At 35.6% G+C, this 27687-nt stretch overlaps 1 protein-coding gene across 1 annotated transcript in view; it reads left to right on the plus strand.

Annotated features, from left to right (window-relative positions):
- The first annotated feature begins 269 nt into the window (after positions 1–269).
- Positions 270–27687, plus strand: part of LOC6582810 — an 84869-nt gene continuing 57451 nt past the window's right edge. The window contains exons 1-3 of the mRNA XM_044009814.1: positions 270–301; positions 24687–24897; positions 25004–25140. Coding sequence (XP_043865749.1) covers positions 24687–24897; positions 25004–25140 — 348 coding nt within the window. The 5' untranslated portion in view covers positions 270–301. The remainder of the gene's footprint in view (positions 302–24686; positions 24898–25003; positions 25141–27687) is intronic.

Below are 27687 nucleotides of genomic sequence, written 5' to 3' on the forward strand. Positions count from 1 at the left end.
TGTTACCAAACCGAAGTCGGGCAGCTGCAGTGGCGCCATAAAACTGTTGCCCCCAAACGACAGTCGGACAGCCAGTCAGCCAGCCAGCCTGTCTGTCTCTCTGTGCGTGCGTGTGTGTGTGTGTGTGCGCTAGTTCAAGGTCACATTTTTTGTGCGGTCACACTGACAAAATGTCGCAAGCAAAAACCTAAAAACAAATACAAACAACAGCATTTCTCACATATTCAAAGCGAACAACAACAACAACAACAACGAGTCAACAGCAGCAGCAGCCGCTTCAGCACCTTCAAAACAAATTAAAGTAAGCAAAATAAAATTGAAAAAAAGAGGGAAAATCTATACACATATATATATAAAAATGAGAGTGTCGAATCGGTCGAGTGAATATCGAAGAAATCGTATTACAGTCATGGCAAAGGCAACGAACTGAAAAAGTTCACAGTATGTCCATAAGTTTATCCTTCAGTTTAGTCTTGGCAGCGGACACTCACACCCAAAAGTAAATGCCAGACAGCCTTAAGCCGGCTATAACAACAACAACAACAACAACAACAACAGCAGCCCATTGAGTGTGAGTGTAGCACAGGTCATGTGACTGGCCCTGTTTTGTAGGACAACGAACTGAACATCAGCTTCTGCATTATTTTGTTCCTTCGTATCGAAAATACATATTTTTTCATCTGCTTCTTCTTCTACTGTTTGTTTTTTTTCGGTGGCTTGACACAGTTTGTGTCCCTTTTTGAGTAAGCTGCTATAAAAAACTAGCAAATCGCTTACAATACGATGGCAATTTTTTCAGGTAGTGTTAAGAGATTGCCTGAACAACATTTGATAGCTCCAGCTGTGACATATTTCAGAGATTGCAAAACGTTGCTGCAGCTGTGGGAAATGTAGAGCTAATGATGTGATGATGATGCTACACATAATTAGGAAAATATTTGCCTTTAACTTTGAGTAATTTCATAACATATGAGCTGCTGAATTTATCTACTGTGAATGAGTTTGTGTATTTAATTGAAACTGCAAAGCAAAGTTTAGATATTTTTATTAAAAAAATAAACAAATAAATAAAATAAAAATTTTAATTATAAACTGTTTAGATATTTTTATTTAACAAAAAAAAAAATAAAAAATAATAATAATAATAATAATAATAATTATTATTATTATTATTATTATAAATCTGAAGAAACTGTTTGGTAATTTTTATTGAAAAAAATAATAATAATAATAATAATATAGTAATTATTAAATATTAAAAAAATATATATATTTGTATGTATATATGTATATATTTTTTTTTTAATATAAAAATATCAAAAAAAGAAAGATTTTGCTTTCAATTTTAATACATACATATTTTGCATCTATTTTAATAAATATATATTTATATTTTTATATAAAAATATGTCAGGAAAAAGTTTTTTGCCTTAAAATATGTTATATATGTATATATTTTTGTTGATATATGTATTTCTTAATATTTTTTTAAAAATATTAAAATTAAATGTATTTTGCATTAAATTATAATATATTTTTATTTGTATATATACAAATTTTTAGTATTTTTTTTTTTTTTTTTTTTTTTTTTACACATTAAAATCCAGTTTTGCCTTAAATAATATAAAATTTTAATTTTATACATTTTTCTCCAGTATTTAAATACCATCAAAAGAAAATAGTGGAGCACACGTTAAGCAGAATAAAGTGTATATCAATTTATTATTCAAATTGAGTTGTTCTCCATTTAGCAGCTATCTGTCTTGGCTGGCACTCAAGGCACTTCGCCTCCAGTTGATTGTGAATAATTTTATGATTCATTCACACATGGCAGAAGCTGTGCGAGTGCGGATTGGTGTGGCATACCAAAGGCATTTGAGCAGCCGTCGCATATTTTGGCAACTGAAGCATGCGAGCAGCAAAAATTTATTCGGTTTACCCAGTTTAGTATGCATAAAATGTAAGAATATCTTAGATGTTCGTTTTCGCTCTCAGTTGGACTATTCTCCGTGCTATCTAAATAAACACTTCATTTGTGCCCGGAGTCAAGTGTTGTAAGCAACTTTTGTACAGTGCCTTGCGGGCGAACGGGCGAACTGCATTGCTGATAAATCATAGTGTTTAGCCACGCCCGCACCTAGCCACTTGGACACTTGTAGGTCTTGGCCTGACCCCGCCGGGCAGCCAACTGATTTATTCAACTAAGAACAAAAAACACGTTACATTGACCACACACACACACACAGACACTCACAGACACACACTTAGCCCAGTTCATGTTGTGCTGACATCAGCTGTTTGGATAGCTAAGGGCTTAGATTTTGGACTGACCTCGTTTTGCTGCGACTAGGCAAGAAAACCCCAAAAATCCAGGCAACAGTAACAGCAACAACAACAACAACAACAGCAACAACAATGACAAGCAACAGAAATATGCTGTTGTCCAATGCGCAAATATTTGTCGTAATGCGTTGCACAAACAAGCGCACTAAGCAGACCAAAGCAAACCAAACCAAACCCAACCCGAGCTGAAGCAAGAAATGAAAGCACATAATGCATAACTCATACGCAACGTGGGCGAAACTCTGTTTGATATTTTCTTTTAGGGCAACAGCAAACGACAAACGACAAACTTACTTAGCCAACATCAAATATGCAACATGGCCAAATTATATGTCTGACATCCATTATTGATAAGGACAAAGCTCTAGCCTTATCTACAGGGCGACTTGTCTAACATTTGGCAAATTAATTTATATATGCATAAATTTTGTTTAATCTGTTTAAGTTAACTTTGCTATGAACTGTTTTTCGACAAGCTTTTAAAAATGAAATTGAAATGCAATTTAATTTCAGCTCAAGCGAGAGCTTAGCCATGACTCGAGTTGAAGTATGTCTTTAAAAAATGTATTTAACAATTTTTTTATACATATGTATATGTGTATATAATATTCATGTTAAGCTCAATCTTCTTCTGCTCCTACAAGCTTAACATATTTGAAATATATGTGTGTTTAACATATATGAAATATATATGTATATATGTATAATATTTAAATTCATTCTTGCTGCAATCTCAGCATTTCGAGACGTACTCGAAGTCCAACTAATACACTTTGTTCTTAAAACGGCAAATTCAATTACAACTTAAGCGAAACTCAAGTACTTAGTGAAATTTGTTTTGAGTCTCAAAATATGCCTCGATTTAAGAGACAGGTCTCAAATTCCTTTCCATACTCTTGAGTTCTGAGAAGAAGAAACAGTCGCTGGAACTCGAGTCCGCATACGGAAGCAATTCAAAGCTGAATTCAAGAAATATGGTAAAAGGAAAATTTGTTAAATAATTTAAAATCAAATTTGATTGCAGCTAAAGCGAAAGTCCAGCGAAGCTCAAACCGAAATATTTCTGTTATGCTATGAATTTATATATGTATGTAAACGCATATATATTACACTATATATGTTATATGTTTTATACACTCACTTGACATCTATACGCTGCTTAAGATATACACTCTTATATTTAAAAGCTAATGCCGTATGCACAACTCAATTCCATTCCATGAACCAGCTCTTGTTGATTTATGTGCCAGATTTTTTTTTTTTCTGTTTTTCTCTGTTTGTAAAACGCTGCTTCTTTTATTTTTCATTTTGCTTTCTATTGCAACGTTAACTAGTTTTCGAGAGTTGTGTGTGGCAGCATTTTACTCCAATTAAATTTTCATGCCATATGAGCATTTTGTGCAGCAACAACAACAACAACACGAACAACAACAAATGCTGGAGTGCCAAGCGAACGTGGCGCTATTTTCAATTTCCGTTCCCTCACAAAAACTGCAAAAGGAATGCGATTTTTTGCCAACACAATCTCACATAGGAATAGTCAAGCAGCGTGCGGATCTTGCTATATGTTAACGACAAAACTCGGACGGACTGGCAGCCAGTTGGCCAGACGGCCAGTCGGCCCACTGAGTTAGTTGTAGCACTTGCATCGGCGGCACTTGGCACACAAAATTGTTGACGTTTAAAAACGGAAAATAAAGAAAAGCCAATAGGAAAGTGAACAAGAAGTGAAATGAAATGAGTCGATTGACTCACTGACTAACAGAATGTCCGACTGACTAACTGAATGACTGACTGCAGCACTGACTGACTGACTGAATGACTGCCTGCCTGCTTTGCCACACTGATTGACAGTTCAAGCTCGTTGCCCGTTGCCCGTTGACCTCGACTTGCAATTTTAGCATTTGGGTCATTTCCGAATCGTGTTTGTGTAACTGGCTTTACGTTTAAATATGGCAAAGGCCTTCTGACAGGACATTTGTCTGCCTAGCTATATATATATAAAATGGTATAGAAGAAGAGCTGTCAGAGATACATACAGCTTGCATATGAGATATACAAATACATATGTCAAATCTCCAATACAGTTATACGAAAATCTCTTTCTGTAATGAAATCATCTTTCAAAACGCAAATCGATTTTTTTTTAAATTTTATTATTTTCTACAATGTTTTATATACCATATATGAGATATTTGCATAGCTTTATCAGGAATGCAATCAGTAAGATTTAACGATTTTAACATACAGTTTATTTATTATAATATTTTATATTTTATCATTATAAGACAATCAGTTAGATTTATTTATGATTTTGTATTTGAAAATTTACTTATTATTTATATTTTACTTTTATCATTATAAGGCAATCGGATAGGTTTATTTATGATTGATTTATTGATATTATATATTTTGTTTTATTATATATTTTGGTTTTGTTTGTTTTTTTTTTTAATTTTTGTTATTTATATTAAAATTTGTTTATTATCTATTTATTTAATTATTTTTTATTTATTTATTAAATTAATTTTGTTTAATATTTAATGTTTTTATTATAGAAAATATATGACTGAGTAATATATTCATATTTTTAATTATTGGAATTTTTGCTTGAGCTCTGTATAAAAAAAAAATAAATAAATAAATAAACAAATAAATAAATAAAAATAAAATAAAAAATCATGGTATATGATTCACAAAATTTAAACTCTTGCTTCATAAATATATATGTATATAAATATATACAAAGCTTTATCAGCAATGAAATCATCTTTAGAAAATCCGCTAGACTTATTTTGATTTTTCTTATTTATCCGATTCTTAATATTTTATATATATATATATATATATATATATATATATACAGGGCTTAGTCTTTTATCAATACAAATAAAAATCAATAAAGACAAAGCAACGGGCAGCATTTAAAGCTAAATGTGTGTGGCACAACAGCAGCAACAACAACAGCTAGAAGCAGCAACAATACTGTCACAACGACAACAACAATAACAATTTAGATAGCTTAAACACTCAGCTGGTCTAAAAACAAAAAAAAGGTTAAATCACATGCCTCCATCGTCATGCATAAAAGACGAGCAGCCCGCGTCGAGCTTTTTGTCTCTGTTACTTTTTATTTAGTTTAATTTTGTTTGATTTTTTTATTTTTTTTTTTCTGTTTTCTGTTCTTGTTGTATTGGAATTTAGTTGTTAAACTGTCTGCCAAACACACAAATAGTGCATATTGTAATGGAAATTGTTGCGCCGACAGTGTTGCATTTGTTATTTAAAATGTTTCGCCGTTTCTGGGTCATTTACCAGGCACAGACCCAGGCCCAGAGCCAGGCTAGGCCAGCAAGTTGGCCATGTTTCGATGTGTTCTTACTTGTAGCCAAGTCTTAGTTACATGCATTTTTGTCGCATTGATTTAGTATTTTTTTTTTTTTTTTTTTTTTTTTTTTTTATGTGCGCAACTGAGTTGGGATAGAAAAGCTAGAGAGGGGTGGGTTGGCAAAGAAGGTTATGAACCCATTTGAATATTACATGTGTTGTACGCTTCTAGCTATGACTCGAATAACGTCGATTGGAACATATTTATACACTCTTCTCAGTCCAGCGTCTTTCGTCTAGCATCTACGATTGGCTTCCTCTGACCTCTTACAATTTTTATAGATCATTTTGAGCTTATGTGAGAAGTTTTTCGTTTTCCTACGATTAGCAAATATAAGACGATTCATGCTTGAGTCGCATATTTTTTATTGTATATATCAACGGCTGCTTATTATATATAACTGCGGAGGTTTTTTTATATTTTTATATTTTTTTATTATTTATTAGAGCTTTTTTTTACTCCATTAATCTCATTCACATTAAAGCTGCAGCAGTTCCAGTTAATAATATATATAATATAATATCTCTTTGCTTGGTCACTCTTAATCAATATCCCTAAAGTGAATAGCAATATCAAGCTGACTTCCTGTTTGCTCTCGATAAATAATATAGCTGACTGTGTAGAGCAGAGGGGAATATAACTCAAGGGGGCAGCTGAGTGGCACATATACAACTACACCTGCTCAACATACATATATATTCATTTTATATATTCTTAATGCACATAACTTCTCCAGTTTGTCTGCTAGCAATATATACCTTGACTTGTAATGAATATATACATATATATAAATAACTCTTAGCCTCTACTATATGTGTATCAGAATATATAATCTGGCTCATATTATATTATATTTATGTACTCTATGCACATACCTACTATCTGCTGTTTCACTATTTGCATATGTATGCACACAGAACTTTTGATTGATATATGAATATAACTCTTATGCTATAACCTCAACCTAACACAACTCTCGAGTGATATACCCTTCTCCTATATATTATTTATCAGCATATAATTACTATAATACCCTCTCAATACCTACCTACGAACTTATCCCATTGGACTATTAGCAAATGTATGCACCCTCCATCAACTCTCCCACTCTTACTTTCAGTAGTTCTTGACTCTTAACTCTTATTTGTTATTGTTTCTCATTTAGCATGCAGCAAAGCCTGCGGCATGAGCAGAGGCCACATAATTTAATGCCTGCTCTGGCCTTCAATTCGTAATACTTTCACTCTGAGTGGGGCTGGATGGAGTCTATCCAGTGTCAGCCAACTCTTGTAGGCAACATTTTTATTGGCTTTCGTTTTTTAAATGTTTTTCGGTTTGTTTGCTCTTTTCTCCCTCTCCCTCTCCCTCTCCCTCTCCCTCTCTCTACTTGGCTTTGGCTGCCCCTGTTTGGTTGCTTTTGCGTGTATGCGCTTAATATATTGTGCTGTATGATATATATATGGGCTTGCCTGAGCTCGTATGTGCGCTGCTCTTTGCCTTGCATGTTGAAAATGCTTCATTTTTTTAATACTTTTTTTTATTTTGGTCGTGTGGAGCGGGGCATACAAAACTCGGCTAAAACAAATTACGTAGGAGCTCAAGGCCGCAACGGCCAGGCGGTCAGGCCAGAGTTTTGTTGGCCACTGCTCGCTCGCAATTATATTGTAAAGCATCGGGGCTTTTGGCCACTCGACGCCCGCACTAATGAAAAATGCTGGCTCGACTCTTTGCTTGCTTGCCACTTTGCCACATTTCCCATTCTGCCACTCTCCCACTCTCCCACTCTCCCGCTCTCCCACTCTTTCACATTGCCCACTCACTCACTTTTGCCACTTTGGCGCTCTATCGTTTGGCCATTTGGCCATTTGGCCATTTGGACCATTGCATGTGTTCATAAATAATTAAATTTTTCTTTAGCTGCGTACTAGAGTGAAAAATGGCACAGGGTCGGTCACTAATTAGGCGCATATTTCATTTTCGGGCTTCCACTGCGCCGAAGTCTGTCAAAAAGTCGACCCGGCAGGCTGGAGCAGGAGCCGGGCAGGAGCAGGAGCCCGGCAGGAAACGGATGCATCAAATTTGCATGCACACAAATGTCAAATGTAATGTCCGAGCTCGTCAGCCTCGCAACTTCTAGACGGATTTGCAACTGCAGTCAGTTGTTGTTGTTGTTGTTGCTGCTGCTGTTTCCTGCAGGACATGGACATGGCATTGGGCACAATAATGCCGACGTTGTCGCCAATTACAAAGACAGCCAACTGTTCGACTTGACGTGGACTACATATGACTTGATTTCTTTGATCAAGTATGCGAGTGCATCTGCTGAAATGTTTGACTTAGCCTCAAGCAAGACATGATTTGAACCTAAGTGAAACATACAGATATGTCTATAAGTAAATAACTACATGCTATTACAATTAAGCAAACTCTGTCGACTCGCACTTTTAATCTAAGCGACAAGTATGCGCAACTTTCCATTAGTGTTCAAATTTTGCACAGCTTTTCAAGCTGACTTTTTCAGCTTAGCCTGATATATAAGTTTTCTACATTTTATATTATTTATACATATACATACATACATAAGTAAAATAAGTACTTGTTTAATTTAATTTTCTTTTTTATTATATATATGTTTTAATTTAATTTTTTGATATTATTTTTATTTCTTTAATTTTATATATTTTTTATTTATTACTTACTTAATACGTATTTAATTTAATTATTATTATTAATTTTTTTTTAATTTATTATAACACATATAATATGTTATTTTTTTTTTTTAATAAAACATCATAAAATTTGTTCATTAAATAAATAAATATTTTATTATTATTATAATTTTTTTTGTAATTTATTTAATTTTTTTTTTTTTTTGTATAGTATTACATTATATTATTTATACACATATTTTGTAATACTTTAAATTAGCAATCTGTCTTTTCTAAATATATTTATAATATTATTATTTTCATTTAATTTTTTTATTTCTTTATATATATTTTTATACTATGCAATAAAAGCGCTCCCTACCTTCTCTAAGTATATTTTTCTTTTTATAAATTTTAATTATATTTTTTTACAATATTTTTATTTTCTATTTATTTTATTTTATTTTAAATTTATTTTTGTATTTGTTTATTATTTCACATTTTTTTATATATATTTTTTATATTTATTTAATTAATTTGTATTATTTACACCCCCTATCTCCTCTCCATTTTAATCTATGCTAAGAGCTTGCTTACTTCTAAATTAGTTTTAAAGTTTTTCCAATCATATCCATCTATTGTATAGCATTTCGAGTATGCTAGCTCGTATATCGACTTGGCCAGCATTTGGTTGGGCACGCTCTGTGCCATCTTTTCGAACTGAAATTGAACTGTGTCATGGCAGGCCCACAGGAGTGCAAATAGTTGTTGTCATATAACAAGCGAAACAATTGTGGAAAACATCCATGTTACGTGTCCGTTGCGCTCTGCTTACGTGGCGTGGCCTCTCCACCCAACCCAACCCAACCCAACCCAACCCAACCCAGCCCAGACCAAAGAAAAGCCCAAGCAAGGCACAAGTTCCTTCTCCAGCTACGACTCTGACTGACTCACATGCAATTGCATTTGCTTCATTTTGAAATTTTGGTTTTTTTACCAGTGTGCACATGTGTGTGTGTGTGTGCGTATGTGTGTAAAAGTTTATAAGTTATATATATTCGCATGGTCGCAACAGCTTGGCTGTTGGCCCAAAAGCCAAGCATCAAATTGATCAACTTGGCGCCAGTCTTTAATATGTTTTCCTTGCTATTTCTTAGCTGCCTTTGCGAGTTTTCCTTTCCTCGATTTTTATAGAAGATATATGTGTATGTATATATATTTTTATTTTTCTTTTCTTTTCTCATCTTCTATTTTTTGTGTGTGCCTTGTTACACGCCATTTAGTTTCACTTTGCATATTCATAGAATTTTGGCCAGGACCACAAACATATTATACATACATTTGGTCAAATGCTTCGACTGCCAGCTCACCAGCTAGACAATTGCACACATTTTCTTCATTTAGGGCAGGAGCTTACAGGCAAACACACACACACACACACATACACTAAAGCCAAAATGACAACTGAAGTTCTGTGGCCAAACTTGAAATGTGGCTGCAATTTTTCGTTTATAGAAATTGCTTTTCATATGTTTGCCATGTGTGCGTGTGCGTGTGTGTGTGAGTTGATAAATTTATATAGTTTTTGCTTGTTGAATTGCAGTTTTCTTCGTCTCGTAACTAATTTGAAGTTTGTCATTGCGAGTTGCCGCAAAAGATTGCAACAGCGCTGCCAAGTTATGAAGAATTACAGATTTTATTGATACAGAGCAGAAAAGAAGGCAAGCAAAAAATTGTCAAATATAATAATAAATATCAAATTGAAAATAGCAGACACATAAATAAATAACTGCAGATGTGCGTTTGTTTGTTGAGCCAAAAATGATTTAAATATGAATTAAGCAATTTATATTTAAATCAAATCATATTGCTGGCTTCCAATTTCGTGTGTCATTTCACATAATTCGACTTTTTATTGTCCTGTGGTCTGTCAGAGCAATGCAATCAATTAATTAAAAGCCTCTAACAAACTGCTGCTGGCAGGCAATGCGACACGCACTTATGGCCCGGCAAATGCATATGTGTGAGCCAAACAGAATTTCAATTGCAAACGCTTAAAAATCCCCCCTCGCCACCCCTCTCCATGCTCCACAACAACGAGTGAGGCTTAGCAATAAAAACTGCTTTTTGTCTGTGTAATTTGATTTGCATGCAAACTAAATAAATTGCTAGCACAGTTTTTTATGCCAGCGACAAACGTGCTGGGCCAACAACAACAAAAAAGTAGAAAAAAAAAACGTATATATATTTATTTATAATACAGATAAAATCCGGCTAACATATGACAGACGAAATGCAAGAAGAGCGCGTTCCATGAATAAACAAAATGTCATTGAAAATTGTATCCATAAAGAGCGAGCCATCAAGGATGCAGAGCTGTCAGTCGGACAGGCAGACAAACAGACAGACAGCTATAGATGGAGGGGCGAACGGGCGGGCAGTGAAGTGTGGCCTTATCAAGAGCCAATAAATATGAACGATTTCACAATAAACGCGCGCCGGCCAAGAATGCCAATCAAAAAGTCAAGTTAAATAGGAACAAAAAAAATATATATATAAATAAAAGAGAAAAGCAAAAACAAATACAAATACAAAATATTTATGCAAGTGTTTATGGACACGAAAATTGTAGCAATTACGGCAGTATTTGGGTTCATTGCGACTCAAAGCTCAGCTGACATTTGCATGCATGCATATGCGCGTTGATTGAGCGCTGCCTGAAAGTAGGCCAGGACTTCAGCCAGGATGCTTTGACTGAGCTCGCTTGCTTTTCGAGTGCGAATGCGAGTGCGAGTGCGAGTGCTCGGAAATGTGGGCTAAGTTGTTTGTTTGTCTGTTTGCCTATTGATTACATTAAAGACAAGAGCGCAGGCGTCTTACCTAGCGTCTTACGTGGCGTATGCGCGATATTACGTATACGCAGCACACATTAAAATTCAATTTACGTTCGCGCACTGACAGTTTGAACTTTAATTAAACTCACGACAGCAACACCACTCGCCCTGCTCGCCTGACAAGGGTCATTGATTAGGCCACATGCCAGATTATTTGGCAGGCACGTGTGGCTAGCTGTAGTGGCGCTGCCAGCAGACACATAATAATAATCAGAAATCAGCACACACACAAAAAGCCAATGTCTAATGTAATTTATGTGACACCGAGGCATCCGCTTGCCCGCCTAGAGCTCATGCTGAACAAAGGTCTCGAATGACACTTTGACAGCGAGCTCAAGGTGGGAGAGCTGAGTGAGCTGGGAGAGCTGGGCGGGGGCTTTCAGCGGCTGAGGCAAAAATTCTTGAAATTTTCGACTAATTAAGTCATTGACTGCCGCACGCTGCCGGCAATGGCAATGGCAATGGCAATGGCAATGGCAGTGACAGTGGTGCTGGTGGTGCTGGTGGTGGCTGCTCCTAATATACAGGTGACACGCAAACACGTCGACAATTATCATCAGCCCACCGGCAATAGACAGCAGCGCAGCGCAACTTTTGGCATATTTGAAAGTTTTCCTGCCCGAAATTAAATATAGAGCTATTTGTCTAGGGCGAGAGCCAGCGAGCTCTGACTAAACAAATTAACGCCATTTGATGTAGGAAATGAGAGTGCTTAGAGCTCTGATAATGAAACAGTTTCATATAAATGCGTGTTTAAATGACACAAACACATTCACTTGACTTGAGCTCAAATGCTAATAAATTGTCGACAACTTTAACAGCAATTTTGTATTAATTTTTTTCAAGCGTTCTCCTACTTTTCTTTTACTACAATAATACCAAAGTTTTTTTTTTTTTTTTTTTTTTGCATATAAAAATATTGTAACCTGTTTTACAAATAATTCTAAGGGCATTTACCATAACTTTCTTTGCATTTTTATGGCGCACACAGTTGCTAATCCTGGGTTCTTTATAGTCCACCTGCACAGTTTATAGCTCTAGCCGCATTAAAACTTGTACTTGCTGTTCTGTCCCTAGCTGTTCTAGCCCACACTTTTAATTAAAGCTGCAAAAAATTGTAGCGCTTCCCCATTTTATGCACATATGCAACTAGGGACAGAGACAGAGAGATGACTAAAGTTGCCCAGATAGGGAGAGGGAATGAAGATGGGAGGGGGAAGAGAGAGCGAGGGCTATGCCGACACGTTTTACTGCAACCAATTAAACCATATCGCATACATTATAATTTTATTTTTATTTTAATATTTATGTGTTTCGCTATGCTTCCCATGTGGCCATAGCACACACACACAGAGACACTCACACACGCACACCGTCTCAACGTGTGCCATAAAAATGGCGCCCAATTACTTAAAACTAACGAAAATTCCCCAAGCGTTTGCCGTACAATTTGCGTTCATAAATATAAATATCACACCTTTGCAGGGTTTCGTTAGTAGCGTAGGCTCTGTCCCATTGGAGTGTGTGTGTGCTCACCATGTGTGTGAGTGTGTGTGACTGTGTGAGTGTTAACCAGGCCAAGACAATGCTAGTTTGCTATTGCTCTATTTCCATCTCTATATGTTTGGCTTGTCCCTCTGGCGTTCTTACTCGCCCTCACTCTCCCACTCTCTCTCTCCCTCTCTCTCTTTCACTCGCTCTCTGCATGTGGTGTATTCAAGTAATCAAAAATGCAAATCGAGCCCATGAATTTCGAATTAGTTTTTAGCTCGTCTGGCAACAACAAGAACAACAATGGCAGGCTTATAGCCAACGCGGATTTTAGGCTAACGAACACACGTACACACCCACACACACACACTATTTGTGTGTGTGTGTGTGTGTGTGTGCATAGAGCACTATTGAGTTCTGTACGTGTAACAAATTTGTATCAGTTAGTTGGCGGCCTCCCTGGCAGCGTTTACCTGGCAGATAGTAAAAAAAAAAAAAAAAAAAAGACCGAGGCGAATCAGAATAGTTAGTGGCACAGCGCGTGCAACGCGTTTTGACAGCCAACTGCACCGTGAGAAAAAGTTTATTCACTTAGGTATTACTTATACAAAAGTTTAAATTATAGTTATAATTGTTTTGTTTATTAATTTAATTTTGTTAAAGCTAAAGTATTTAATATATCATTTTCAATTTAAACTGTATTTTTATTATTTATTTAAAAATATAAATCATATTATTTTTAATTTTATAACTCTGAGATTATAGCTATATATTATTTTGATATAGCCAAAATATTATTTAAATGAATAAAACTCATATAAAATTTAAATTTAATTGTACACAAACTATTTTTGTACTATTACTAATTTTATAAAAAATTTAAAGACATTTTTAAATTCTTGGACTACCTTTTCTTGACTTTTTGGACTCAAATAGTTTACATGAAATTTTGCTATGTTTATTTTTATTCTCTAGAATTGTTATAGAATTTTTTATTACAAAATTTTGCAAATAGCAAATTTTGTTTTTCCTTCGAATAGCCAAAGCAATATTGATATGATTAATTTTTAGATTAAATTGATATGAAGTGTTATATAAAATGTAATATTTATAATGTATATTTATTAAACATAAATATATATTTTTTATCATTCATGCATAGGAATCTAAAGTTTTATTCATACTCTTCAACTAAAGAAAATCTTTGGCTTAGCTATTACTTTTTTTATTTGCAGACTTTATTTAATTAATGAAATATATATTTAATTAAGTTATTTATTTTATTTATTTAAATTAAAATAAATGTTAATACCTGATGCCATTAACAGGAATTGCTGCTCTCCCACAGCACTATGCTATGCTATTAACAGAAGAATGTTAATAGCATAACTGCAGCACCAGTTCTTGAGTACTTGCTCTCTGGGCACTTCTTACCTTTGCTCCACATAAATCTCCACTCTATAATTTATATTCCATATTAATAAATAATCCTTATATACATAGAGTATATATATTCTGTAAGATCTCTACAAATTAATCAATTTTTGTTTGCCATTTTATTTTATGGTCTTTAACTCTTTTTATCAATCTTTCCTTTAAACTTAAAATATATATTCGTCTGCAACATCACTTTATATTACAAAGTAATATTTATTTCGTTCAGTATCTCACTCGTTTTATGCTCATTCTCCTGCTGCTCCTTCTACTCTTTCTTTTTTTTTTTTTTTTTTTTTGTGGTAGGTGGTTTTCTGGGTGGTTCGTGGTCCGTTTTGATTTGCGGCGTGTTGGTTTTTGAGTCTGTGTGGCTCTGTACGTGACGCGCATTTGCGCTCGATGCCCATCAAATATAAAGTGCCTGCAATTTATACTTGAATTCCAACTGTAAAAGCAGCGCAGCAGCAGCAGCAGCAGCAGCAACAGCAGCAACAGCAGAGCTCTGCACTGCATTGCACAGCACCAGGAAATCAATGTAAATATTTTGGGAACGCCTTTTAGCGCGGCTTAAAACGCTTCCGAATAGTTGCCATCGCCTGTGCCCAGATGAAGTAGTTGTAGATGCCAATGCATTTTACACAACTCCTGCTACTCCTGCTGCTCCTGCTGCTCCTGCTGCTGCTGTTGTTGGGCTCTGTTAGCTGAGCGCTGCATTCCACTGGTTTTTGGCTGGGCTTGGCTTTCTTTTGGGCCCGTTTTAGAGTTTGGGATTTTGGTTCTTGTTCTCCATTCCCGCTGGCATTTTCAATTTTACTTTATATGCAAATTTGGCATTTTGGCAGTGGCAGTGGCAGTGGCAACGGCAACGGCAACGGCGCCTGCCATTGATAGCTGCCGCCCTGACCCCGTTCGCCACCTGCTCCGACCCTGGTTTGAGCGCTTTAAGCCAGCTTTATGTCCAACTCTGCCTCTGCATTGCATTTGAATTTCTATAAATTTTACATTTTCTATTTAGTTGCAATGCCAACAGCCAAACAGAAAAGTCCAGCCCAAATCCGAGCCTGTCTCTGTGAGATATTTCATTTAATTGTTGCATATATTGATTTTGAAATATTCATAAATACTTGATTGGCAGCGTGTGAAATTGAATGGATTGCTTGGCAAATATTATTTATTGATCATATTTCTTATATACATGTATATATATATGGGAAATTTATATTCCCAGCAATCATAATTTCGTGTATTTGAAATGCAGCAAAGCAATTATGCCATAGAGCCATTAGCCATGCTATTTGCAATATGTATTACATTTTATTTCGGTTCATATTGTTTCATTTCATTTCATTTCGTTTCATTTTGTTTCGTTTATCTAACCACAATTGTCAGTTAATCTGTGTGGCGAGTTATAAACAAGATCTCGAATCTGAGCCTAAAAATAAACGTAGCATACATTAAAGCGCACTCAGGCACGTAGTCCACACGCAATGGCATCGTCAACGCCAAATGCCGACTCCCAACTGCCGACTGCTATTAATCTAAGACAGGCGCTAAGCCAGCTGCACGACACGTAGATAAACCCAGGCCATCGATCGCCCTTCGCCTCGGCTCGCCCACAACATGGCCGCTCTCCATATTTAATGGCCTCAGCAAAGTCAAAATAGCGCCCAAAATTTGTTGCTGCCGCTGCGCCAGTAACCGCAGCCGTTGCCATTTGCCATTTGCCGTCGGCAAAAGTGTCAAAGTGCTAAAGTATGTTCAAAGATTCATAAGATTTTCTTTTCGCCTCGGCCTGTTTGTCTCTCTGTTTGTCTCTCTGTCTCTCTGTCTGTTTCAGTTTTTGTGGTTTTTGCTGCTAAAATCAACGATAAAAGGTACTGACTGGTCCAGGGCCATAGAATAGGAATAGGACATGGGATATGGGACATGGGACATGGGACATGGAACACGCGTCGCAATGCCAAGAAGAGTTTAGCATCTGAAGTGTTGTGTACATGGCATTGCTTTCAATTCCAGAAACAAGAGAAACACGTCGTATGCGTGATATGCGGCCCGCACAGAGCTCATTATGTCACCCCCATAAGACAATATACACCAGGAGAAATTTATGGCATATATTTGATCTATTTATTCATGTGAAACAATTAAAATAGAGTTGAAGTTTAGCTATAAATAAAAATATTTTGATTAGATTTAATTTTATAAATAAATGAAATTTATGACATTTTAATAAATTATTTAGCTCAATCAATTGATAGAGAGTTGAAATTTTGCTTCAAATAGAAATATTTCAAAATATAATTTCATCGTTTATATTTCAATTTATAAACAAATTCTTTATACATATACATTTTTTTACTTGTCTCAAGATCAGACTAAGTGAAATTTATGGCACTTGTTGTATACATATATTTATGGGATTTAATTTAAAGTGAGTTGCAGCATTGCAATAAATTTAAATATTCAGATAGAAATTTCTTAAGTTTCTGTTTTTTATTATTTATATAGCTATTTATTTATTTTAATATTTTATATTATTTTGAAATCTATATTATTTTTTATTTGCCTATTATGTTCAACTTGTTAAGCTGCCAATTAGGTAGTAAAAAGCCTGTTTAAATAATATTTAAAAAATAAAATAGAATAAAATAAAATAAAATATTTAGCTATTCATTATTATTATTTTTTAGCTAATTTTTTTTATTATTTTATTTTATTTTTTTGTTTTATATATACATTTCAATATTTAATTTTGTAATAAAAGCTATTTTGTTTGATATATTTATGTATATTTTTATATTAGTTTATCTTTTGTTCACAAGCTTGCCCTATCTAAGGGCTTTAAGCATCGACTCTTGTTAAAATTATATCTAAAGTAATGTACAGCGTACATTTTATATATGGAAATAGGTAACAAGTGAATTAAAGTTTCGTTGCATATAGTTATACTATTTTAAATTTATTTTTACAAATTTTGATTTATTTATTTATTTATTTTTTTTTTTTATTTATTTATTTCTATTTTATTTTATGTTTTTTATTTATTTATATTTTTTTTATTTATTTATTCATTTTTGTATTTTTTTAAGAGAAATTTATTTATATTGAAACCATTTATTTTTGTATTTTTTATTTATCCTTATTTCCTTGATTGCTTTTTTAGTTTTTTTTACTTTTATTAATTTTTGTTATATTTTTATACATATTTTACTTTTGGTTGATTAATTTCTTTTTATTTATCCCCATTTATTTTTACAGTGCATGCTCTTGTCCTGCCTCTGCCCATGCCATGCCCATTGCTTTGCCTTTGCCTTTGCCTATGCCTGGCGGCTTTAAGTGTCTGCTCTCCTTGAATTCCGCTCAAGATGCCAGAGCAGCGTCCACAGCGCTGAGCTTTTGCACTTTGCTATTAGCCCGGGCGAGTTCATTGCACTGCCGGAGCTTGTGCTATTATGAATCACATTTTACGTTTTATTCTTTTGCATTTCTTGGCCGGAAATTTCAATTTACACTCGGTGCGCGCATACATCGCGCCCGGAAGCGCGGAAAAAATGTAAATTGGAAAATGCTCATATGCAATTTGTTTGGCTTGCAGCGCGGCTAAAATCGTTGAACACAAATTTCACCATTCCTATTTCATTTTTATTTTGGTTGTTTGTGTTTTTGTTTATTTCTTTTTGTTATTCGCTGCCTTTTGCGGGGCCATACATTGTTGTCAGTGCTGTGTCTGTGTAGCTGGCGGTGTTTGTATTTGTGGGCAACAATCGTTGGCTTTACGATCTCACAAAAGTATTTGGCATTTTATGCGAAATGTTTGCTGAGGCACTGTAAAAGCGCCAGACTCAAGACCACTGGGATCGCCCATTATAGTTGCACACCCACGCACGCACAGCCCTCACATCTCTCACCCACTCACCCACTCACATTCTGACGCGTCGCAGGGCTTTAAAATTAAACTTACATTTTTAATGTGCCAACTACGGGCATGAAGTCAGTTTGGCGTACAGAGCTCCGCCCACTGACACAGCAGCTTTATGATTGTAACTTTAATGGCCATGACTCTAGCAGTATTAGAGGAGCAGGGGAGCAAGCAGGGGGAGCAGGAGAAGCAGGAGCAGCAGGCGGTGCTCAGTCACTAGTTGAGTCAGCTTGGGATATAGTTAAAGTCACGGCGTGTGGAAATAAGTCCAATCATGTCGCAGCATTTCAAGCAAATGACAACAATAGAATGTCAAATAAGTCATAATTTTGATAGCCATACACACACACACACACACATACACACAGAGAATGAGAGAATGAGGGAGAGAATGTCACAAAAAGCTAGTTGAGACATTGAACTGTTGTATTTATGGTGCCTGAGCAGTTCTTAGGAATTTAAACGAATTATACGTCAGCTCATTCGGCTGCAGTTGATGTGAGAGAGTTCAGTTGAGAGTGCGAGAATGCGCTGTAGAGGGAGAAGCAGAAATGGCACGACTTTATAGATGGGTATTCTCTTTAGTAATAACTCAAGATATCTCTTGATTTTATTCATTGTGAATATGTCGTCTTACTTAAACAACATTTGTAAGCTAATTGATATACTAGTGTGCTGATCGGTCATTTCAGTTGCTGTTAATGTCACATTACATTAACAGAAATTGCTGCTTCCTCTACATTGCCAGCGATAGAGTCTTTTAACAGTGCACATTGCGCTAGCATATTAAAAAGCTTTATCTGCTGTAAATAACATAACTTGGCACTGTAGAGGGAGTAGCTATTGCTGTTAACGGAATCTGACATTAACAGAAACTTTATTTATGTTGCTCAAATTTCTTTGAATTTGAATACAAATAAAAATCAATTAAATTATATTTGTGCCTAAAAAAATTGAAAACTTAAGCAATCTAGCTTATAATAATTAATTCTTTACTATAGTAGTTAAAAAAATATTATTATTATAAATTTCCCTTTTTTCGTAACATATATATGAAATAAAATTTCAGTTTGGTTTTGTATACATACTATTAATTTATACATTTATTTATATTATTTATTATTATATTATGTATATTTATTTTTTTATTTTATTTTGCATTATTCATTGGATACAAAAAAATAGCTTTTATATATAAGAAATCGAGAGCAGCTACTAACGATGGCTCTTCAGCTCTACTTAGCTTTGCTAACTACTCAATGTGTATAACCTGCTCAGTTGCTCTCCCATTTCACACACACACACACACACATATTCATGCTCAGCTGCTTACTATTGCTCGCTGGCTGATATATAATTAAATATTACTCATACGTCGCATGGCCGCTGCAATACATCACAATGTTTCGCCGCGCTGCAGACAAGCGTGATTGAGCTGCGGCATTTCGTGGCGCCAAATCACGTTGCAATTGCCACGAGACGACGACGAGGACGACGACGACGACGACACTCATTAGAGCAAAGTGTGATGCGTGACACCAACTTTAAATTGTCCAAAGACACGCCCCAATACCCGGCACCTCGGCTGCTCTACCAGCTGCTGCTCCATCTATCTTCTGCCTGCACACTGCAGCGTAATCTTGGCCATTACTCAAAAAGTAGCCGGGCACGTAACGGGCCACAGCAAACCAAACCGCAAAAAAAAAAAAAGAAAAGGCAGCAGAAAATTGAGGCAATGCTAACGAGAGACGCTGACTGGGCGCCACAAGGGGGGCGGACTGACGCCCCCACAGTGGCAACTGCTGCAACCGCTGTTCCAGCCGCTGCCGGTGATATTTGCTGCTGCTGCTGCTGCTGCTGACATTTGTAGTCCGCGCTTGTATTTGTGTGCGCGTGTGTGTGTGTGTGTGTATGCATTTGTGTGTGTTTGGGCTGCGTCCTTGGTCCACTGTCACTGGCACAGCGACATCGCCTCGCCATTGCCATTGCGTTGGCCTTTGAAATCACAAGCGCTATTCTTTTGTTTTTCATTCGGCTTACTGTATTTTTTTTTTTTTTTTTTGCGTTTTTAGTAGTATTTGTTGCCGTTAGTGCCTTTGGTGCTGGCTCCTCGCGTCGCCCCTCTAATGGCTTTGTTATGCTAATTTCCTGACGCCTTCTGGCCATTGAAGCCGCCTCGCTGTCTCCGCTGCTCTTGTTGTTGGCTTTGATGCCGGTTTTTGGGCCTTTTCTGCTTTTCATACAACATTTCTGGCCTCCCTCGACGCTAATTTAATTATATTTCTGTTTCTTTCTGAGCCCCGTGTGGGTATTTCTATTTGATAAAAATTTGCCCCAAATCATAGTTGGTTTTAAGGTTTTATATATAAATTCTTTTTTATTTTTATTATTATTTATTTTTTATTTATTTATTTTATTTTACTTTTTTTTGTTTATATATAGAAAATAAATATTACCTTAACTTACAAAAAATTTATATAATATATATATATATATGTATATTTTTGTTACTAAAACTAAGAATAATATTTTACCTTAATTTATTTTTGGCTATAAATTGAAAATAATTTTACTTTATTTTTGTTTTACTATTGTTTTACTATTTTTGTATCTAAAAATAAAAATAATGTTTTGCCTTAATATATGTTTGGCTATGAATGAGTTTAAACATTAAATAATTTCTGCAACTATTTTTGTAACTTAAAATAAAAATAAATGGACCATAATTTATATTTAGTTTTAAAGTTAAATTTTGCAAAATGTTTTTACTTAAATTTTATGACTAAAAATAAAACAAATTTTGTTTATAGTGTAGAGCATCAAAATTTGCCAAAATATGACATTTAACTAGAATTTTTATACAAATAAATAAACATATATATACATATATTTGTTTGCTTCTATTTCTGTTATCAAATGTATTAAATATACAAAACCTTGTTATTTATTTTTTTTTTTTTTATAGCATATAGAATACGCGTCATTTATTTGTCATGTTCTGTATGGCGTATTTTGTTTTCTTTAATAATACATTTCCTGCCCGTTCGCCAGCGCGCAGCGGACTGAAAAGCCAAATATACAGAAATACAAATGTTCACATTTGCAACATCATTTTCCAGCAATTTCGCTGGGAGCAGTCGCGCGACTTTTCAGTTTTCCTTTTCCACTTGCTTTGGCCCGACTTCGCCCAGCTTTATTTACTGTTGTCACTTTGGCTACCCCAACATCGTCATTTCTCTAGCGAGTAAAAAGTGAAATTCTCTGTCGTTTCTGTTCGCATTGCCAGCATCCATGTGTGTGTGTGTGTGTGTGTGTGTGTGTGTGTCTGTCTGGGTGAAAGGACTTACCCTATAAGCCTTTTATAAGCATCGCATAAATTCTTTGTCAATTGTGGCAAATGCCGCCCGCCCGCCTCGTTGCCCGCCTTGTTGCCTGCCACTCAGCTAGTTTGCCAGTTTGCTCTGCTCTTCTCTGTAGCTCGTCATTGTCATTGTCCTGGTTCTGGCTCTGGCCTCAGCATGTGTGTAGAGTGCTTGGGCTAAGCATATTTCTTTTTTTTTTTTCTTCCCTTTCTGGCTCTACGTGCTCTCTAATTGTGCCACGCATATCTGGCTAAGACTCCAGTTTGGTAACTAGAATTTGATTGTGTCGAGGCATGAGAGTGCATTGATTGGATTACCAATGAAGGCACCACTGACAGCAGCAGCAGCACCACCACCCCACACTCCCCCTCTCCCCCTCAACCTCTCTATCTCTGAGAGTTGCCCATTAATGGGACAGCGGCTATGCAACATAAGCTGGAGCAGTTGGGCGGAGATAATGTCGCTGGAAATAGCCGAAGCGGAAGCACGGATTATTGCTGGCATTTAGGAGAGTTAGGGGAGTGCTGATATCAAGAGCTCACAAATTAATCTGGATGCTGTCAATTATGTTTATCCACCTGCATATGCTAAGCATTTTGAGAAAGATAATGGCAGCTTGAGCATCCACTAACTTATGACAGCCAACTCTATGTTGCCAACTTTGGCTTTATTTATTCTCTTTTCGGTTTCATGTCTCAGCCATGTGTTTGTCAAAATTCCCTCAGCAGCAGCTCGTGCAACCTTTTTGTGTTATATTGTTTAAAATATTTTGTTGTAAACTCTCTTGTGCCCCGAACTAATCATCTCGACCCTCCGACTGACATTCCACGTTGGCCACTTTCAGGTTCCTGTCAACGACAACTCCCATGCAGCGCTGCATTCCCTGGACGGCACTCCAGGCATTGGCTTAGTAACTTAAAGTGCTCCAAGCCCGTGGCTCCTGCTTATGCAAAATATTCCCCAGCAGACAACAGATAGAGAGAAAGAGAGTGAAAGAGAGAGTGAGAGAGTAGAGAGAGATACACATACACATACACATACAATTATAACATAACTCATGCGGGAAGCATATTGACAGGCCAAGGGAAGCCCAGTCCATTTCGTTGTCTGCCGACTGGGCGAAGTGGGGCAATCCAAGCGTTATGAGTGCTTCCCATTCGACACGCACCTTCCGCTTAATGGGCGTGCACGCTCGCCCCTTTCGCTGAGTTGGGTTTGTCATCACGCATTATTATGCTTTATTTCCGTGCCTGCTTTTATTTTTATTAAAACTGTCGTCAAATTTACATACAGCCAAGTGGCAGGGCGACGGCATCCCGTTGACTCGCTGTCTCGGCATGTTGTCCAGTACAGGACGAGGGGGAATGGAGGGTCGAGCGGAGAATCGGAGCCAGCGGCAGAGGGACTTGGCTTGAGACTTCCTGCTGCCAGTCTGCAGAAGTTGTTGCTTTGCTGTTATTGTTTCCAGGCCGTAGCTGATTCGTTTTTTCTTGTTCTTCTTCATCTTCTCGTGCTTTTATTTTCATATATATATATATATATATTTTTTGTCTTGCCTTTTGAAGTGTTTACAACACTTCCGGCGCATAATGGAAAACAAAAGGCTTAAAAGGATACACAAAGGATTTGAGCAATCAAGTACGCTTTAAGAACTTTTGCCCCATCCACGATAACCGGCTACCGATAACAGTTTTTGCACCTGCCATTTACCTGGACTTGCAGCGCTTTATGCCGCTCTCCACATAACAATGCTGAGTTTTCAATATGCCCAGATCCACGTGTGCCCCATAAAGTGTATGTGTGTTTGTGTGTGTGTGTGTGTGTGAGAAAAAAGGGTTGACGGCAACATAAAACTTGAAGTAGTTACGCTCAAATGTCTGCACGGTTTTAGCCAGACAACAAACAACAATAACCAACAACAACAACAGCAAGTGCCAACAACAAAAAAGCCTCCAAGAATTTGTAGCTCCCCAGCAAGGCGATATTTGGCCGTTGAGCCTTTTATGTCGAAACTTTTCACTTACCCCGAGTACGTGCTGGCTGTGGCGAGTACATGAAATTGAATGGAAATCGTAATTATGAAAAGAAAATGGTCCGAAATATTTAAATATATATATAAAGGCATAGCTGCAATTGAGTTCTTAATAGAACTACGCTGCAGAGACTTTTAGGGAAATTTTCTGATATCTATATATACAGCAAAAATCCATAATCAACTTTTATATTGGAATTGTGAATTTAAATGAAACAGCCTTCACTTAAAATAAATCTATTCTTATTCTGCAAAATTTCTTTGTAATTATTTATATACATATTTGCTTGTTCCAGTTCATAATTTAATGCTGGCTCTTTATCCTGGCAATATTAAATATGAAAAGAAAATTGTTTGAAATATTTAAATAAATATAAATACCCAGCTGCAATTGAGAACTTCATAAAAATATGTTGGAGACTCCTTTAGAAAGATTTTTATATATGTATATAGACAGCAAAAATCTATAATAAAGTTTGGTATTGAAATTGAAATTATAAAAACCGTTTTGGCATAAAATACATAAACCAAATCGTATCCCCTTAAAATATGGTTACGTTAGGTATAATTGAATTTCGAATTTTTATCCTCCTCAGCTAGAGGAAAATATATTCATTAATTTATATTTAAAATATGCTCTCTAAAACAGTATAAAATATTTGATATATAAAATATTTGCGCAGGAAATTTGTATATTTGTATATATAACTACAATCTATACCAAATTTATATATTTATTTATTTATTCAAATTTTATATACTAATTTTTAATTTAATTTCTCCTTTCCATATCTCCTAATTCTAAATGAATATCGTTCTTTTGCATAATAGCGTTAAAGGAAATCTTTAAAATAAAATTTAAAAAATTAATTCAAAACCTTTTTTTTTTCCTCTAGTAAAGTTAAAAATAAAATAGAAAAATAAATTGATAATTCGCTATATATCTGCTGTATACCAAAATTATAATTACCAAAAAATAAATAATAATAAAAAAATATTTCTATTAAAAAAAAAATAAATAAATAAAAAATATTTGTATTTTTGCTCATTCTTAAATTGTAAAAAATGACAAATTAAATAAATAGCAAAAAATTAAAATAGTATTAATTATAAATAATACTCCCATTTAAATATTTACCTATTATTAATTGCCGTCCCACTTCTTCTCTCTGCAGATGCTCAAATCCAGTCAAAGTGCCAGTCAGGCTTGGCAGCTGCCGGTGCTGCTCGTATTGGCCGCGCTGAGCCTCTGTCTGGCCTGTCGCGTCTCGGAGTTCTCCTGCAAGGGCAGCGGCAACAGCGGCAACATCTGCGTGCCGCTGGACAAATACTGCGATGGACGCAGCGATTGTGCGGATGGCAGTGACGAGCCGAAGCACTGTTCCGGTTAGTGTCACATGCACTAGAGCATTGTCTTTCTATATATATACACACATACATATATACATACATATTTATGTGCATTTTCTTATCCCAACACGAACACGCACAGTCTGCAATCGGACATACTATGGTGATATTGGACGCACCTATGCCATAAAAGTGCCAACGCCACAGTGGAATAAATTGCCGTTCCTGTGTCACTTGACATTCACCGCGTCCGGCCATGATCAAGGCGACATAGTCCAGGTGAGTCAACAACTATGCATGTGCACGAGTGAGGGGGAGTGGGTGCTGGGTGCTGGGTGGTGGATGGTGCGTGTGTGGACTCCACTCGACTGGGCGACTCGACTCGGCTCTCTGCTGTTTGTCTGCCTGTTGTTGGCTTCTGCATGCCGTCGGCCAAAGATTAGCAGCGACATAAAACTGCTTTATACACACACATAAAGATATATAGATGTGTATCTGCACACATATGTGTGTGTATGTATGCGTGTGTGTGTGTGCACACGCATCCCACACCAGCAGCAGCTGCTGCTCTTGCAATTGCAACTGAAAGTGGACTCGACTCTGACTCGCTCAGCACAACACCGTGAAATATTTCGGTACACTGCAGTCGCAAAAATAAACACGAATATGTGCAGGAATACCCTTACCTAGAATAAGGATACTACAGCCGTTGGGTGTTAAATTGAAAAGACTAGAGCTTTTGTATATATAATTATTTATGCAGCTATAACATAAATATAATTTATAAATATGAAATACCCTTAATATATAAAGAAGCATTTCGATAGAGCTTGAAAAAGCGTAAATTTAAATTTATATAGTCAATTAAAGGTTGAATACACCTTCTTAGATGGCCTTGGTGTTTATTAAAAAACTTTATTTTGAAATAAATAATAAATAAATTCATAGAATTAATCAGTATTCTATTTCTATACGAAAATACATATTGATTAAATTCATAGAATTAATTCACATCCTCTTTCTACATTAAAATAATTATTTATGAAATTCACAGAAATGACAACTATTCTCATTCTATGTAATAAAAAACAATTAAATTAAATAAAATAAAACAATTTTTCAAAATAATCCGCTTTTATTAGACTTTCACTTATAATTTTGAGTGCGATTTCCACAGAAATCCAATTAAATATAATTTATTTATTAAATGCAATTTTTAGAAGTTGATATAATACCAACGCCATACTAAGAATTATAAACAATTATTAATCAAAATTGTTGGGCAAAATAAAACTAGAAATTACAAAGAACTAATTCAAATATATAATCGAATAAAATGTTGGAATATTAATTTTTGTAAAATAATGATAATGAAGTAGCATATTCAAATTAAAATTAAAATTAAAATTAAAATGCAAAGCGCAAAATGGGACTCGCAAAGAATGAATGAAGCTTGGTTGGCAAAATAATACTGAAAAACTATTAAGAATAATATATTGGCTGGTCAAAAATAAACTACAAGGCTTTGTACACAAATAGAAAATTAAAAAAATAAATAAATAAATAAATAAATAAATCAATAAATAAAAAAAAAATAAATAAAAATTAAAAATGATATACAAGGAATTAACAAAGTAATGGGATGTTAAAAAATAATGGCAATGCAATAATTTAATAATAATAATATATAATATTTGTAAAAACAATAATTATAATAAAAGAAATAATAATAATATTAATATATATATATATAGATAATTTAACAAAATAAATAAAAATTATTAGAATATCAAATGTTATTCTGAAAAAAAAAAAAAAAAAGATAACAGCCTTTGTATTTGTCAGTCTCTATCTCTTTCCCGTTCCCTTTTTATATAAAAATCGATTTTCAAATTATGACCTCGATGCACATAAAAGAGAAATACTCGCATAATAATATTCGCAAATGGTCGTATCCATAACTCACATGCTCTCATTAAGTCTATCTCGTGTGAATCTCAGTGTATTCACGTTTCGTCTCTCTGCTGATTTCGTTTGCGTCCGTATGAGCTGTTCCGTTTCTTTTACGCCATGATGGATGTCTGGCATTTTCGTTACTCCGGGTTTATGTGCGTGCTCAATTAGGGGTATATGACTCTAGTCTGAGGCAACGCCCCCACTGCTCGCTCGCAAATAGTTGAGCTAGGGGGCACTTTAACGCTTTAAGCAAAGTCTTGGCTTTAAACGGTTCAGCTGCGCGGTGGGGAGGGGGGAGCGAGAGCTGGCTATAAGCGTTGACAATAAAATTAGACACGCTTCACAACATTTTTGGCAAACTGTCAGAAAAACGTCAATTTCAATTTCGAAAATAATTGATTTCCATGCAATTTGCGTAACGGCGCAATGAGCAGTTAGCAGCAGCCGAGGATAAGCTAGGGTGGCCCAAAACTGCGACCCTCGCTGAACCTGAGGGGGCGAGTCAAGCAGTTGGCAAGCCTGCAAAATGGGATAGACAGGGCGAGTTGAGTTGAGTTGAGGACAACGTCGTACCAAATCCTGAGCATTGGCATTGCCTTCTACTTTATGGAATGATGTATGCAAAATGTAGCTCCTGCTGCGGCTGCTGCTTCTCCTGCTGCTGCTGCTGCTGCTACGGCAGCTTTGCACCTTGCACCAAATCTGTCATGCATAAGTTATAACTTTTATTTTGTGTTTCCGCATTTGTAGACCACGCTGATAAACGTGGCAGATTCTGCCTGGTAATGCATATAAATCATGTGCTTGGCTTTCACTTTATCCAGTTAGCTTTGCTCAGTACCGCCCCGCCCCCGAGCCCTTTCTGCATAT

This window comes from Drosophila mojavensis, unplaced genomic scaffold (genome assembly GCF_018153725.1).
Source record: "Drosophila mojavensis isolate 15081-1352.22 unplaced genomic scaffold, ASM1815372v1 contig_74, whole genome shotgun sequence".
Classification (NCBI taxonomy): domain Eukaryota; kingdom Metazoa; phylum Arthropoda; class Insecta; order Diptera; family Drosophilidae; genus Drosophila; species Drosophila mojavensis.